This window comes from Arachis hypogaea, chromosome 15 (assembly GCF_003086295.3).
Source record: "Arachis hypogaea cultivar Tifrunner chromosome 15, arahy.Tifrunner.gnm2.J5K5, whole genome shotgun sequence".
Taxonomy (NCBI): Eukaryota; Viridiplantae; Streptophyta; class Magnoliopsida; order Fabales; family Fabaceae; genus Arachis; species Arachis hypogaea.
Genome location: NC_092050.1, coordinates 124,553,113 through 124,570,292, shown reverse-complemented (window position 1 = coordinate 124,570,292; position 17,180 = coordinate 124,553,113). Strand labels below are relative to the sequence as shown.

Sequence of the window (17,180 nt, the reverse complement as noted above, 5' to 3'; positions counted from 1 at the left end):
ACACATCCGGAATGCTATGGAGCATGTACAAATCGCGGGCAACCTACCTTTTCCCGCCCTGGTCTCAGATCTTGTTTCAGCAGCCGGGGTCTCTTACAGAGCTGGGGACACCAAAGCCATGCTTCCACGGGATGATCAATATGTCCCTAACGGGAAATACCTCAGACTTTTAGCAGCCACTACATGCCAGCCTAATGAGCCAGTTGAAGATATTCCTTCTTCAACACCACAAGCATCTACAACTGAGAAATTGCTCCAGCAGATACTTGAAAAGTTGGATCGGCATGAACAGAAAGCTAAGATGAGAGAGCGCCGTAACAAGCACCGATTCACATACCTCAAGGAGCTGATCATGGGCAAATTCAAGGACTCAGACACTCCGAACTCCACTTCTTTTACCAGCACCGGGAGCCATGATAGTCCCGACTGTGGAGATACTGCCACCAGCCCACCCCTGTTCCTGACAGATGGCACCGAGGACGGTGCAAAGCCTTAAGTGTGGGGAGGTCGGTCAGTACCTGACTTCCGGAGGTAATTTCTCTTCTCTGTACACCAATAATTAGAATATTTTAGTTAGATTTTCTTCCCTTTATAGAATAGAATAAATTGCATAGGTTAGAATAGTTGCATGCATGTTCTACTTGATTAAAAAGACAATAAGTTCTTTTAAAAATCTATCTTTGGAAAAAATTTCACTAATTTTTCAAATTTTTTATAAATCTGCTTGAGTTGTATTTGGAACATGATGTTTGAGCTAAAGAACACACAACCTGTGAAAGATTTGAGCCTTTATGTATGGTTACATTATTTAACCATAATTATTTTATTCTTGTGTGTTTACTTCTCTATGATTGTAATCTATATTTTGTTTTATCTTATATGTCCAATATTTATTATATTTACATGCTTGCACATGATTGAGGCCATTATTTGTTTAAACTCACTTATCCAAATCAAGCCTACCCTTTTCAATTACCCTTGTTAACCACTTTGAGCCTTTAAAACCCCATTTGTTCTATATTTTACCACATTACTAACCTTAAGCTGAAAAACAATTGCATATCCCAAATTGAATCTTTGGTTAGTTTAAGATAGAATTATGTGTGCTAGTTAAGTATGGGAAATTGTGGGAACAAAAGTTGTTAAGGGGATGTGTCATGAAAATTTAAAGGGAGTTTGGATACCTATTCATGTGAAACTATAAGAATCAAAAATCTATGTGCGTTGATAAGCTTTATTTATTTCAAAAAAAAAAAAGAAAGATGATAAACAAATAAATAAGGGGACAAAATTACCCCAATGTTAAATTCAGAATTCGAAGATCAATGCACATATGATAGAATTAAAATACAAAGTTGAAACATGAGTATGGGTTGAAAAAGGGAATTATGGGTAGCTAGGCATGAATTTAAAAGTATATAGAATATATGTATATTAGGTGAGAGCTTAGGTTAATTAAAGATTCAATTTATAAAGCTCACTTAGCCATATGTATACCCTTACCTGCACCTTGGCCCCATTACAACCCTAAAAAGACCTCATGATGTTTGCATTGGTATATTAACTGTTGTTGATTGGTTAGGAGAAAAACAAAAGTTAGAAAATATGACTAGAGAAGAATAGAGTGATTACCCTATACACTAGAGATTAGAGCGTACATACATTATCAGTGAGGGTTCAATGCTTGAATTTTCATGTTTCCTGCTTTTATAAGCTATCTTCTTGTACTTTTATCGGTTTTATTGTATAATGATAGAATTAGTGGAATTTGATTTGTAATTGTTTTGAAGGGCTTATTTACTTTTGATCAAGTGGACAATAATCATATAGTTGCATTTATTTATATATGTAGGATTGCATTGCATTTCATGAGTTTCTACATGTTCATACTCATTTCCTTGTCTCCTTCAATTTAGCATGAGGACATACTAATGTTTAAGTGTGGAGAGGTTGATAAACCACTATTTTATAGTTTATATTGTGTTTAATTGTGTGGTTTTGTCATGATCCTTACCCACTTATTCATCAATTTAGCATGCATTTAGATTTCCTTCCTAAATTTAGTACATGTTTAAAAATTGCTTCCTAGAGACTCTAATTATTTAATTTTAATTCTCCTTTATTTCTGCCTCCTATTACTGTTCTAACTCTTGCTCTAATTGCTCGAGTTATCCATGATGTCTATGTAGTAACTCCATAATTTCGGTAGAATGGGGTTGGCCTTCACCTTCCGGATGATGAACCTCGGAAGGGATTTTTCTATGAGAAGGATTACCCGATGTGCCTTCTCCATGTGGTTCCTGAATTCTTGGAGGAGGTACTATGAGGGTTTGGTCATTGTTAACTACATCTTGGTATTCTGGTTCTGATTCGGACATTGTATTTCCGTACTTAGGGTGATCGTCTGCCATGGAGTGCTGATTTCTAGGTCCCCGGCAACGGCGCAAATGTTTTAAGGGTTACCTAAAACTGGATTGGATTTGGGCTTGAACGTGAGATCCAAGCTCTAGATGAGGTGGTTTCCGACTTAGCCTGTGTCCAGCAGCCGTCATCCGACTTGTTCACAAGAAGATGGAGGGTGGTACCTGCAAAACACTCCGATGCCTAAGTCAACAAAGGTCTGAGCAGGTTTTTAGTGTATTGGATCTTAAGTATACTTGAGAGTGTCAGTGTATTTATAGGTGATGAGCCAATAACCACCGTTGGAGTAGCTCCACTATTGATGGTGGATAAACGTCCTTTTATCTAGGAGTTGTTGAGATTTCTCTTCTAGAAGTGGGTGAAAGATATTAGGGATTAGTTATAACTCCTTCAGTGGGAGTTATCACCTTGTAGCGTTTTGTCCAATCTCTCAATAGGTCAGTTATGTGGCAGCTGTCTTTTAGGCCTGGCTTATGTTTTGGGCCAGGTATGAACAATAACTATGTCTGATTTACTTGTGTTGAAGGTTTTTCTTGTGAAATTGTTACTAAATTGAATCTAAATTTTTTAAAAAATTAGCCACCAGGAATATATTTGATCCAAATCGAAAATTTTTGAGACAAAATTGAAACAAAATAAAATTTAGAGATATTTTAAAGACTTTTAATAAACTTTAAAAACAAAAAATATATTTTACTCTATATTTTTTTATGTAATTAAATTTTCATTATTTCAAAAAATATTTTTTATTTATATTCATAATTATGTATTTGAGATTACTTTTATAATATTTAGAATTATTTTTCACATACAAGCATTTTTTTCATACAAGTCTTTACAAGTCATTTATATTCACACGCTTCGTTACGTTACTGCACTTCTTCTTCTTCTTCTTCTTCGTTATTAATTCAAGTTCAGATTGTCAATTGAACCAGAACGAAATTGATTATTGTTTTGAATTCAATCAATTGGCTGAGGTGTGGTTCAATTCAGAAGAAAAAAATGTGGCATTGGAGGAAACATTTTTCTGTATTTGCAGCAAATTTGGGTGTAACACAGATATTTAGGTGTATTTTTATTCTGATAAGTTTTGCATAATTCAAAACTCTTCCTCTTCGTCCTTCTCATCTTCTGTTACTTTTTTTCTTATTCATCTTTTCTTTTTTATTTTACCTTCTCAAGTTTTTTCTTGTTTCACTCTCTTAACAAGAATAAAAACAAAAATATCAAACAAAGAAGAAAAAACACATAATGCTGCACAATTACTTGGAAGAGAATGAACCTACATTCATTTAACTAAAAGAAAGAAAGAAATAAGAAAAAAAAAAGAAAAAAAAGTAGTATTAGAGAAAATATTTTCCTGTATTTGCAGCAAATTTGGGTGTAACACGAAGATATTTGGGTGTAACAGGAAGACATTTAGGTGTATTTTTATTCTATAAGTTCTGCATAATTCAAAACTCTTCCTCTTCCTCCTTCTCATCTTCTGCTGCTTCTTTTTTTTCATCATCATCATCATCACCATGTTCTTCTTTTTTTTTTTTTCCTTATTCATCTTTTTCTTTTTGTTTTACCTTCTCAAATTTCTTCTTGTTTTACTTTCTTAACAAGAATAAAAATAAAAAAATCAAATAAAGAAGAATAGACACATAATACTGCAAAATTACTTAGAAGAGAATGAACTTACATTCTTTTAACTAAAAGAAAGAAAGAAATAAGGAAAAAAAGAAGAAAAAAATACGGCATTAAAAGAAACATTTTTCTGTATTTGCAGTAAATTTTGGTATAATACGAAGATGGGTATAACACGAAGATATTTGGGTGTATTTTTGTTCTGATAAGTTTTGCATAATTCAAAACTCTTCCTCTTTCTCTTTCTCATCTTTTGCTACTTCTTCTTTTTCATCTTCTTATTTCATATTCTCATAATTCTTCTTTGGAGAAAAATATCAAAAAAAAAAAAAATACATAATGTTGCAAAATCAATAAAAAGAGAAGGAGGGAAAAAAATGCAGCAACAACAACACAACAATAGTAAAAAAAAGGGGTAAGTACGATTTTGGTCCCTTAAGTTTAGTGCCAGAATCGAATTCGTCCCTCTTGTTATTTTGCAATTAAAATCGTCCTTAATGTTTTTTTTCGTATTAAAATCGTCCTTTTTAATAAAATTTTTTATTTTATTCCTAAACTACCCCTATTCCTATTTTAATAATAATAATTATAAAATTAAAAAAAAAACGAAAACACAGTGTTGAGGGAGGGGAAGAAAACGTGTTGGGGGAGGGGAAAGGAAGAGGGGGGAGGGGGAAGGGGGGGAGGGGGACGGCGCCGGGAAGCCTCCGTCGTCGCCGCCATGACCTCGTCGTCGCCGTGACCTCTGTTTCTGTTTCTGTTTCTCTTGAATTTCTGTTTCTCTGTTTCTGTTTCTGTTTGGGGGTGGGAGAGAGGGGAGGCGGAAAGGGGAAAGGGGAGACGGGAGGGGGAGGGGACGCGTGGGGTGGGGTGGGGGGGAGGGGACAGTGGAGACGGGGAGGGGGAGGGTACGCATAGGGATGGGGGTGGGGGGAGGGGACAGTGGGGGTGGGGGGGAGGGGGAATGGGAGGCAGGGAGGGGGAAGGGACAGTGGGGGTGGGGGAAGGGGGAAGGGGACAGTGGAGACGGGGAGGGGGAGGGGACGCGTGGGAGTGGGGGTGGGGGGAAGGGGACAGTGGAGACGGGGAGGGGGAGGGGACGCGTGGGGGTGGGGGAAGGGGGAATGGGAGGCAGGGAGGGGGAAGGGACAGTGGGGGTGGGGGGAAGGGGAAGGGGACAGTGGAGACGGGGAGGGGGAAGGGACAATGGGGGTGGGGGAAGGGGAATGGGAGGCGGGGAGGGGACAGTGGGGGTGGGGGAAGGGGGAATGGGAGGCGGGGAGGGGGAGGGGGAAGGGGAAAGGGGAGACGGGGAAGGGGAGGGGAGGGGACAGTGGGGGTGGGGGAAGGGGAGGGGACAGTGGGGGTGGGGAGAAGGGGGAAGGGTAGAATTGTCATTAAAAAAAATTTTAATTACAAAGGACGAAGTTAAATACAAATGTAACATTAAGGACGATTTTAATTGCAAAATAACAAGAGGGACGAATTCGATTCTGGCACTAAACTTAAGGGATCAAAATCGTACTTACTCCTAAAAAAATGACGATGAAAATGAAACACGTAAAGAGGAGAAACACAAAGAAGGAGGAGGAGGAGGAGCGAGGAATGCGCTATGAAAATCATTGAGTAGCGCGCGTGTTGACACGTGTAGCACTTTTCGTGCGTTCTCCGTATTAACAGTCATGACTTTGGCTATTGAGCGCAAATATTGAAATTTCCACTGAAGTCCCAATCTGCCGTAGCGTATGCTTTGAGCAAAGGAGCTCCACTAATGAATGGGTCTTTGAACCATAATGTATGTTCACTTTCAAAGTCAAGCAGTAAAGTCATCTGTTGCTCAACCCCAGAAGCTGAGTAAGATTCCAGCCAGTTTCTTTAGTCTTCCCTAGTCAATTGTCCAAGTCAACTGCCGTAGTTTATACACAAAACGGACTATATCAAGAAGATAACAGATGGTGGGTTAGATACACCAAACAAGTGATTAAAACAGAGAACATCCGTATTCTTAAGCCGGACATGTATGGAATGGGTGCTGACCACCACGGTTTTCTTGTTTTCTTTATTCTCCTATGCTCTTTTGGGCTTCTTCACTCAGATCCAAATGAGAACAAAGAATATCAAGTGAACTGCCCGGGGTCCAAGGATTTCGACTGCGGAAATCTCCGGCTTTCGTACCCTTTCACCAACACTAATCTCTCAGAATGTGGCCTGCAGATAAGTAATTGTGATAACCGAGAAGAATGTCCTGAAGTTTTACTTGGAAACCAAACATACAAAATTGAAAGTACATTTATGGAGGATAATTTAGCTGGTTTAATTTCCGTCCAAGAGACCGGTGCCGCTGTAAACTTATGGGAGCTCCGTGGGGACTTGTCTCTTCGGGTTGTAAACCGTGTTGCCTTCTTCAAATGCATTGATGAGCATCCTCCTCCTCACGATGACATATTCCACTATAAAAGCTGTCCTCTTAAACATTATGATGTGTATTTCGGTTCGGATCATTTCTTTCCTTCAAATCATACATATGTTGTTGCCATGTTCCCTAGCTTGTTAAACGCATGTTCAGGTGATACGAGTGCACAGGAGCCCAATGTCACTCACCGGTGTATATCCTTCAAGTCTTTTGCTATAATTGAAGTAACATCTGCACATCATGACACATGTAATGATTCGTCGGACCAATTTATATATGCATATTGTGTGTTTATTATTTTATTGATTGCCTTATTCTGCTTCAGATAATAGTAGAATTGTTACGCCACTAACTTTTGAACCTCCTTTTCCTTATAGATTGGCCAATGATTCCAGCAAAGGGAAAGACAGGGGCCTCCAAGGCAGCAATAATAATAGGTACTGTATTTCCTCCATATCTCACCTAGAATAATTAAATCTTCAGCGCTCCTTCAAAGCAAGAAAGTTTCCTTTCTTTTCTTTGGCAATGCTTTTATGCATTTTTTTTTCTTTTTTATTATTAAGAATAAGTATAGAAAATTCATTTTTAATTATTTAATAAAATATTATAAAATTATTTTTCTAACTCTTACTTTTTGAGTGTTTAGAATTCAATTTAGAATTTAAGTTTTAATATTTAAAATTTAAGATTTTTTAAATTTACAATTCAGAATAAAAAATAATTTAAAAAATTCTTTAAAATTATTTGTTTTTTTTATAAAAACCAATAATAATTTGTTTTTAAAAAAATAAAAACAAAAGACGTTTCTAATATTTGAAAGTTTTTTTTTTAAATATTTATCTAAACATAAAAATTTTTTTATTAAAAAGATAAAGTTAAAAAAAAAAAACAAAAAAAAGTACTTTTTCTAAAAGTTAATCCGAAATTTCAAACTAATCCTTATTCCTTAATTGGATTTCTTAACTTTCTACTTTTAAGATCTTATTTCTTCACAAATATCTCTTTACTTAATGAATCTATGTAATTTTAATTTGTTTTTAAATGATCATTCTAGCCGTGACTAAACTACTTTTTCATCCCTTAATTTTAGATATTTACTTATGAAAAAAAATGTTGCATGCATACAAAATAATTAGTTATTATATATTTTTAAATATATATAGGTTAATTTTTTAATGTATATTATATGTTTTAATATATATTGTATATTACTAATTCATTTTGGTAATTTATTTTAATGTAACCAAATATGATTGTGGGAGAAATTGTGAATTTTGGCAACCGTAAAGGTTTCAACTTTCATGAGAAAGTTGGAATGTTGTATGTTAAATTTTAGAATGTATGCATGTACTAATTTATTCCCAAAGCTGTTCCTTGTTCAGGTTTATCTACTGGATTGGCTGCTGTGATTATAATTGCTTCCTGTCAGTTATGTGCCATTCTTTTACTGTACAAACGGAGGCACAATTCTTCAGGCTACGGAGGCAAATTAAGGAACATGTATTCTAGGCCAAACTCAAACACAAACCCAGAAAGTGGAAATGTCTACTTCGGAATCCCACTATTCTCCCACGAAGAGCTCCAACACGCAACTAACAATTTTGACCAAACTAAAGAACTTGGAGAAGGTGGCTTTGGAACTGTTTACTATGGTAAGGACTCACGTTTTACCCACATGAATACTGAAATTGAGTAATTCAATACAAAAGTAGGAAGAGAAGACAAATAAACAAAAATGGTTGAATTTAACTAAAAAAAAAAATATTCATCTAATATTTATTAAATGTGTTTTTTTAAAATAATATTGCCTACTTTTTTTAAAATGTAGTTTTTATATTTAATTTGTATGTGTGAGCATATATATTATTCTATTAATTCTTATAATTTTATTAAATTTGTAATTAAGTTATTATAATTTAAAAATTTTAATTAAATCTCTATATTATTTTAAATTTTATAATTCGGCTTTTGTTATGCTAAAAACGTTAAAATTTATTAAATATTTTTTTCAGATTAAATATACTCATATTTAATGGCTAAATTCTTAAACCTGAACGTATTTTTATTTTCAGAGTTTTCTATAACCTCTAATATTTTTTATTTGGCAAATATCTAATTAGAAAATTTTAAAAGGTGCAGAGATCCAATTAAAAATTTTTAAATTATAGAAGTTTAATTATAAATTTGATAAAATTATAGAGACTAATAGAATAAGAATTAGTTTAGATTGACTTTTACAAAAAAATACTTATTTTTTTAAAAATATTTTTTAATAGACAAAAGTTATTTCACATTTAGATAAGCTTTTTAAAAATAATTTTCAAGTATTAAAAATATCTTTTAAAGCTTTTTAAAAATATTGTTAGCTTTTAAAAAAAGTAAATAATTTATTTTTTAATAAAAATACCTTTTTAAAAAAATTATATCCAAATAGGTTTAAAATTGAATAAAAATATCTTATTTAAAAAAAAACTTTTTTAACTCAAAAAAACTAATCCAAACTAACCCTAATTTGGCTTGTAATCATTGTCAATAGTTTACAGAAATATGTAGGGTACATTAGGATTGACTTTTGAAAAAGTACTTATTTTTTATTTTTTTAAAAATAAATTTTTGTAATAGATAAAAGTTATTTTATATTTGGATAGACTTATAAAGAAAATTTAAATATTTAAAATATCTTTTGCTTTTATTTTTTTAAAGTAAGATATTATTGACTTTTAAAAAAGATAAATAACTTATTTTTTTAATAAAAATACTTTTTTTAAAAAGATATATCGAAATATGTTTAAACTTAATAAAAATACTTTATTTTTAATCAAGAGTACTTTGTTAGCTCAAATAAGCTAATTTAGACTAACATTTAATCTTATAATGGTCTCCTTTTGTTTGTGTTTTTAGGATAAAAGGAGTTTTTTAAAAAGAAATAAATACTTTTGTTTGCAATTTTTTTTAAATAAAAAATCTTTTTTTCTACGATTTTTGAAAAGCATTACCAAAAGTAGTAACAGTTGAAGCTAAAGAAAATCTATCATTAATTATAAAAATATTAATTTACAAATTTATCTCAATATTTTTTTGGAAAATAAAATGTATCCACTTAAAAAAATAATATATTTTTTATTAATATTGTGAGATTTTTATATTGGACTAATCTGAAAATTGGGATAAATTATATTTTAGTTATTGCTTGTTGGAACTAAAAGTTTAATTTCATTTTAAAATAAAAATTGTGTTAATGTGTGTACACACAAAATGTGAAAATATATATATATATATATATATATATATATATATATATATATATATATATATATATATATATATATAATTTGTTCAATTTTAAAATTATGGCACGAAATTGATTATCCGGTGTAAAAACTATAAGATCAAATTTATTCTTAAACAACGTCGTTTATTGATTGACTAGCATACCTAAAAAGAATGTCATCATAAGCTTCTGATTGTGGTGTTAAGTGGCAAGTAACAATAAGACTAGTTTGGCATTGAATTATAATTTAAATGGCATAATTTTCTCATATTCAATTAAGAGGTTGCGAGGTTGCGAATTCGAATCTCCTATCTTTTATAAAATAATAATAAAAAAAAAAAGACTAGTTTCACAAAATAAATTTGGAGGCTATCGATAAGCTTTCAAGATCAAGAGCCAACTTGTCTATTGAGTATTGACTAAAATTTAGTCTGAGCAAAACTTATGGACTAAATTGATTGTTATCTGGTATATAAAAAGGGGAACTTTCCTGTTAACAAGTGTACAACACAATCATAGAGCCTAGACCAATTTTCGTCTTGTTTAAGTAGAGTCCGAATTTGATTTCTCTTTTCATGCATGATCTTCCAAATTTAACTCAATTTCATCGGTCAATTTGTAATTAACTCAATTCATTGCCTCAAATTTGATGTCACAACTTAATTTACTCCATCAATCACTATTACTATTAGGATTTAATTATGTATCCTAAATACACATTCTCAGATTACCAATAAAATTAATTTTTATAGAAAACATAAAATATTTAAATTTTTAATAAATTTGTTTTGTATTTATTAAAGTAAAATAGTTTAAATTATTTATTTATAATAACCTTAAAACTGGTTTGGGTGAAAGTTTTTTATGAAATTTTTTTTAAGTAATTTTTTAAAAATATCTTTTAAAAAAGTAAAAGTAATTTTTTGTTTAAATATTTTATGTAAAAATATATTTTTTTAGCAATTATATTTAGGTATAATAATACAAAAATATTTTTTAATTATTTATTATTATGTTAAAAATATTTTTTAAATAAAAATCTTTAAAAAAATATAAATTGTAATTAGATATATATTTTTAAGACTCGTATTAACTAAACAATTCTCTAATGATATTAAAAATATATTTGGTTTACAAAACTGAACGAGACAATATAGGTACAACAATAATAAAAATATTTTTTAATTATTTATTATGTTAAAAATATATCTTTTAAAATGAACGAGACCACGAGTGATATCATCAAATTTGGTTTACAAATTGAGTCACAAAATAAAATTTGGAGACCCTTTGGATAAATTGAAATTAAAAGACTAAGGCCCAGTGAACAACTTAATTAAGTTACTTACGAAGAAATAGTTTAAACAATAAATATTTATATTAAAAGTAGTTTGAGTCACCAAAAAAATATTAAAAGTAGTTTATAAATAAGTTATTTTGTATTTGTTTTTTTAGTTCTAAAAATACTTATTTTAAGAGAAAAGTGATAAAAAGCTTTTTATTATAAGGGAAATCATTTTTTTTAACTTCTCCTTAAACACTAAAATAGCTCTTTAGAAAATTGCAATTTTGTTTTGAAAATTGTACCAGACATTAATATTACACCTTTTCATAAGTTAAAAGTAAAAAAAATCACTTACGAACCCATCTAAACAGGCTCTAAATTGAATTACAAAATTAACTTTAGAGGACCATTTTTCGATTAATTAAAATCTCACCTTTGAATTTGAGTAAATAAAATGAGCTTTACTCTTAAAGTCTTAACCTACAATTTGATCCATGATAATTAACCAGGAAAGCTTAGAGATGGACGAGAAGTTGCAGTGAAACGCCTATTCGAGCGTAACTACAAGCCAGTTGAATCATTCATCAACGAGATTCAGATCCTCACACGCTTGCGCCATAGGAATCTCGTATCCCTCTATGGCTGCACTTCACGTCATTCTCGTGAGCTACTCCTTGTGTATGAATACATCCCTAATGGAACTCTCAGTTATCATCTCCGCGGTGACACAACAAAGTCAAGCACATTGACCTGGCCGGTGAGAATGAAAATCGCCATTGAAACTGCTTGTGCATTGGCTTATCTCCATGCTTGCGGTATCATTCACCGTGACGTGAAAACCAGCAACATTCTCCTTGACAACAACTTCGGTGTTAAGGTTGCTGATTTTGGGCTTTCTAGATTGTTCCCCAGTGATGTCACACATGTCTCCACGGCGCCACGTGGAACCCCTGGTTATGTTGACCCGGACTACCGTCTGTGCTACCAGCTTACAAACAAGAGTGATGTGTACAGTTTCGGAGTGGTTCTTGTTGAGTTAATATCGTCGCTTCCGGCTGTTGATATGAACAGGGAAAGGGATGATGTTAAGTTGGCGAATGTAGCTGTAAGGAAGTTTCAAAAGGGAGCGTTTTGTGAATTGGTGGATCCTTCTCTTGGAATTCAGTCAGACTATGATTCAAGAAGGATGATAATTTCGGTGGCCAAATTGGCTTTTCAGTGTTTGCAGGGAGACAAGGACATGAGACCCTCTATGGCGGAGGTGTTAGAGGCGCTGCAGAGGATTCAAATTGGGAGGGAAGAGCGTACAGAGGTTCAGCGCCCTGGCGTTTCCCTGGATTATGCGGCAGCTCCAAATTCTTTGACCAACACCCAGCGCCGTCCCCAAACATTCTGATGGAATGGATAGCTAGATTACTTGTTAGTCATTACTCCATGTTTGCCAACCGCTGAAGAAAGAATGCTATCATTCTTATTCTATACGGGTAAATCACTAAATATTTTTAAATTATTTAAAAATATTACAAAAATACATGTAAACGGATGCATTCTACCTTAATGAAAAATAATGTGACAAACAGAAATTTTTATGTGATAAATAAAATTTTAATATTGACAAATAAATAACGTCACACTTTTCATTAATAGAACAGATCTTTGTATATGATTGGATATTTTTTATACATTTTAAAATTATTTGAGAACATTTCTTTCGATAACAATTTAAAGATATTTTTGTCAATATCAAAATAATTTAAATGTATTTTTTGTGGTTTACCATTCGATATATTTATATATGGAAAAGAATCATAGCATTATATAAGTTGCATGTAATCCATCACTTGTGAATTGTGATGGGGTAAATATATGATTTTGCATATGGTTATGTTACAAGCACAGCTTTATCTTGCTATTTGACTAAGAGGATTTGTGTAAATAGTATTTTCTTCCCATAATGTTTGTTTTTTTAACTTCCTGCCATCAAATCTAGTAATTTATATTCTTTCAACCAAAGAGGAGAATAATTTATATTCTTTCCACCTTTTCATTTTGACTCACTTGTCTAAATATTTCTGTTAGCTGTCCAGACCTTTGCTGAGGAAATTGTCACGCAAGAGACACTGTCGTATAAGCGGATCGTTAACCTGTCGAATCGTGGGTGGACCCAAGTTTTTGTTGAGTTGGGCCAAAAAAGAAATACTTTCCATCTTACTACGAAGATCTACTATATAATCTAAGATAACTTTGGCCGACACTGATTTTAAATGTTTCTTTACCAAGTTAAACCCTAAACCTCGTAATTGCTTTAATTATTTAATATGTTCATCATAAACCAGACTAATAATAGTCGAAGAGTTGCAAGAAAATAAAAAACAGTTGAGTTAACACAAAACAAATTCAAGCATTTTTTTTGAATGAAAGCTCAACACAACAAGTGGAGCATAAGTATCAGCAGCATAGAAAACCAAACTAAAAGCTAAAATAAATAGACCGAACAAACGAACTGTATATACCCCTTTGTCATCTCCGGCATTGCCATCAACAACAGAAAGGGTCAACCCTTAACCACTCCTTATAGCTCAATGCAGACATGTTGATAATTTCCTCAACTCCTTTTCCTTTGTTCTGAACAATCCTTCGGTTCCGTTCCAACCATAAGTTCCAGATGATCGCGCATAAACATACCATCCATCTCTTGCACTCCTGTTTTGTACTTGAACTCTCAGTCCAGCTCTGGAAGTGGTCTTTTACTGCACCTGGACAAACCCACTGCATTCCAACATATGACAACCAAGCACACCATACCTGCCAAGCAAAGCTACAACCAAGAAATAGGTGGTGGATACATTCTACATTACTGTTACATAAAACACACAAAGTATCTTGTTGGGAAATGATCCCAAGTCGACTCAGTCTCTCCTTTGTATTAACCCTGCCAACCAGGACAAACCAGACAAACAACTCTACTCTGGGTGGGACAAGGCCTTTCCAAATGGTCCTAGTGAAGCTGTAGCTATGTATATCCTCTGGAGCCATTTCCACCTGCAACACCTGCACAAATGAGTTAGTAGAAAAAATTCCTTGTTTATCATACTTCCATACAACTCTATCCTCTCTCCCAAGATCAAGTTTGACCAGCCTCAGAGTGAGGTGAAGCTGGTTTACTAGATCCAACTCCCATTGGAACAATTCTCTCCTCCACTGAAAATTCCATATCCAATCTAGCCCATCCCAAAACCCACAATCCCCTATCATTGATCCTGCTTGGTTTGAAACCGAGAATAGCCTTGGAAAGCGGTCTTTCAGAGAACCTCCATGAATCCAGACATCCTCCCAAAATCGAGTTCGTCTCCCATCCCCCACCTCCATAGACAACCCAGTAAGCATCTTTTGTCGGATTTCTTGACTCTTGAACTGTAACTGACAAATATCCTTCCACGGACCACCTCGGATAGGTAGTTCCTGAGAGAACAGGGGCTCATTTGGATTGAGGTTGTTACAGGAACATACAACCTTCTTCCACAGAGGACACTCCTCTTTAGAGAACCTCCACCACCATTTAAACAGAAGAGCTGAATTTCTTATCATAGCATCCCCAACCCCCAATCCACCTAACTTCTTAGGGGCCTGAACCACTTCCCACTTAACCAAAGCCATACCACTCTTTCCATCCTCTTTATTCCATAGAAATCTCCTCTGCAAGGAAATCAGTTTCTCTGCAACAGCCTTTGGCATCTTATAGAGGCTCAGATAATAAACCGGTAAACTATTTAACACAGATTTGATAAGTACTAGCTTACCGGCTTTATTGAGGATCTTGGCCTTCTAGAGACTAAGTTTCTCCTCTACTTTTTCTATTACTGGCTTCCACGTCTTCACCAGCCTTGGGTTTGCTCCTAGCAGGATACCGAGATATTTAATAGGTAGATTGGCTTGCTTACAGCCCAACACACCGCACATATGTTGTACCCACTGCTCATCACAGTTAACAGGAATCAAACTGGATTTATCAAAGTTAATGCTTAAACCTGACATCAACTGGAAGCATCTAAGCAACCTCCTGTAGTTTTTGATTGTGTCCTCCTCCGGCGGGCAGAACAAAACAGTATCATCTGCAAACTGTAGGTGTGACAGCTCAATATGATCTCTCCCAACCATTAACGGTGATATGCGACCGTTTCTCACAGCTTCTCCGATCATCCTATGCAGGACATCAACAACAAGTACAAAGAGAAATGGGGACAGAGGATCCCCTTGTCTCAGACCCCTTTCCATCTTGAACGGCTTGGATTGCGAGCCATTTATCAACATTGACTTAGAGCACGTGCTGATACACTCCATCACCTAACCCCTCCATCTTCGACCAAACCCCATCTTCTGCAATACAAGGTCTACAAAACTCCACTTGACTCTGTCGTATGCTTTCTGGAAATCCAACTTTATTATTGCCGCTTTCCTCTTCCGTTGTTTGATCCACTGAACCGTTTCACATGCGATAAGAGCCCCGTCATGAATCTTCCGACCCTTTACAAAAGCACTCTGTGTCTCGCCCACTAGTCCTGGCATAACCCCTCTCATTCTCCTAACAAGTATCTTCGAGATTACCTTATATACACACCCCACCATACTAATAGGGCGCAAATCTTTTATTTCCTTAGCACCAGGGAACTTGGGGGCCAACGCCACCCATGTGACATTAGCATCAGGCGGCAACCTTGAAGATCGGAAGAAACCCAACACCGCTGCCGTGAAGTCCGACCCTATATCATTCCAACACTTCTTTATGAAGTTCATGTTGTACCCGTCACATCCTGGGGCCTTAGACGATTCACAATCCCACACTGCCTCTTTAATCTCCTCAGGTGATGGTAGCACCTCTAGTGCAAGAGAATCCTCCTCGCTGATCCTTTCCACCAGACCATCTCTGAACCCCATCTCAGGGAACCTCTCTTGATGATATAGCTCTTTGTAAAACTCCCTGATGGCAATTTTAATCCTAGCTTGATTCCTTATCAATCTTCTATTAATAGCTAATGTATCAATCCTGTTATTTCGCCTTCTCGCCGAAGCTAAGTTATGAAAGTATCTCGTATTTTTATCCATGTCCCTTGCAAGCCTCGACCTTGACATCTGCTTCCAATGTAATTCTTTCCTCACATACCATTTCTCACAGCACTTAACTAACGCCTTCCTTCTTGCTTCCACTGTCTCATCATAGTTCCCATTCCCAATCATGTCATCAATCTTCTGTATCTCTTCCTCGAACTTCAAAATTTTCCTGTCCATATCACCAAAGTTGTCTCTGTGCCATCTCCCCAAAGGAACCGTCAATGCCTTCAGTTTATCGGTGAATTGTATCTCTCCCAGCCCTCTCCATTCCTCCTTGACCATCCTTAGAAACCCTTCATGAGTAAACCACGAATCTAGACTTCGAAACGGCCTCGGTCCAACTCTTAGTCTCTTCTCTTCCACTATGATAGGACAGTGATCTGACAACCCCCGTGACCCACCTCTCAAACGAGTCTCCGGGAATGCCTCAAGCCATTCCAAGCTAACCAAAGCTCTGTCAATACGGCTACATGACTGTCCTCTGAACCACGTAAACTTACGGTCTGAAATTGGCAGGTCCACCAAACCCATGTCATGTACCCAAACCTTATAGTCCTGTGCCGACAGAGGTAAGCTTTCTAGCCCTCGCCTTTCTTCCACTTGGGCAATCTCATTAAAGTCCCCCAGAAAACAACAGGCGCCTGGACATAAGCCAGCCATGTAACTCAGCTCCTCCCACACAACACGTTTCTCATCTCTAGTGTGAGCCCCATAAACCAAGAAAAATGCACAGTTAACAGACTTCTCTGACAGTACCCCTTCAACACACAGCCATCGTTCACCTTTAAAGCAATTTTGTATGTTAAAGAAACCATCATCCCACATTAATAACAAACCACCAGAGGCACCAACAGACTCCACATATTCCCTTCCCGCACTTTCACTCCCCCAAATTTTTGATACATCAAACCTTGTCACTAGCTGTCTTTTAGTCTCTACCAAACCTAACATATCCAACCTATGTTTTCTCTTGAGTTCTTTTACCATTTTCAACTTCCCTTCACCCCTTAACCCCCTAATATTCCATGAACTGATAATCATTTTGAAAT

General features: G+C 35.0%; 1 protein-coding gene across 2 annotated transcripts; it reads left to right on the top strand.

The window, feature by feature from the left end:
* Positions 1-5,760: 5,760 nt before the first annotated feature.
* Positions 5,761-13,276, top strand: LOC112750588 (LEAF RUST 10 DISEASE-RESISTANCE LOCUS RECEPTOR-LIKE PROTEIN KINASE-like 1.1). 2 transcript variants are annotated; one of them, XR_011872222.1, is made up of 5 exons: positions 5,761-6,715; positions 6,844-6,903; positions 7,849-8,118; positions 11,532-12,506; positions 13,102-13,276. XR_011872222.1 is itself a non-coding variant. In XM_025799381.3 (4 exons), exons 1-4 carry the CDS (start codon positions 6,070-6,072, stop codon positions 12,416-12,418), a joined length of 1,863 nt encoding a protein of 620 aa, XP_025655166.1. In that variant the 5' UTR covers positions 5,761-6,069; the 3' UTR covers positions 12,419-13,035. The 2 variants fall into 2 exon arrangements, 1 of the variants encoding a protein (XP_025655166.1); XM_025799381.3 differs by lacking the exon at positions 13,102-13,276 and having other exon boundaries at positions 11,532-13,035.
* The last annotated feature ends 3,904 nt before the right edge of the window (positions 13,277-17,180 follow it).

What these genes read in the sequence shown, in the direction of transcription:
- LOC112750588 (XM_025799381.3), top strand. Translation starts at nt 6,070, where the DNA reads ATGTATGGAATGGGTGCTGACCACCACGGTTTTCTTGTTTTCTTTATT. An exon ending in ATCTGCACATCATGACACAT is followed by an intron (nt 6,716 to 6,843) that starts GTAATGATTCGT and finishes TTTTCCTTATAG; the next exon opens with ATTGGCCAATGATTCCAGCA. An exon ending in CTTTGGAACTGTTTACTATG is followed by an intron (nt 8,119 to 11,531) that starts GTAAGGACTCAC and finishes ATAATTAACCAG; the next exon opens with GAAAGCTTAGAGATGGACGA.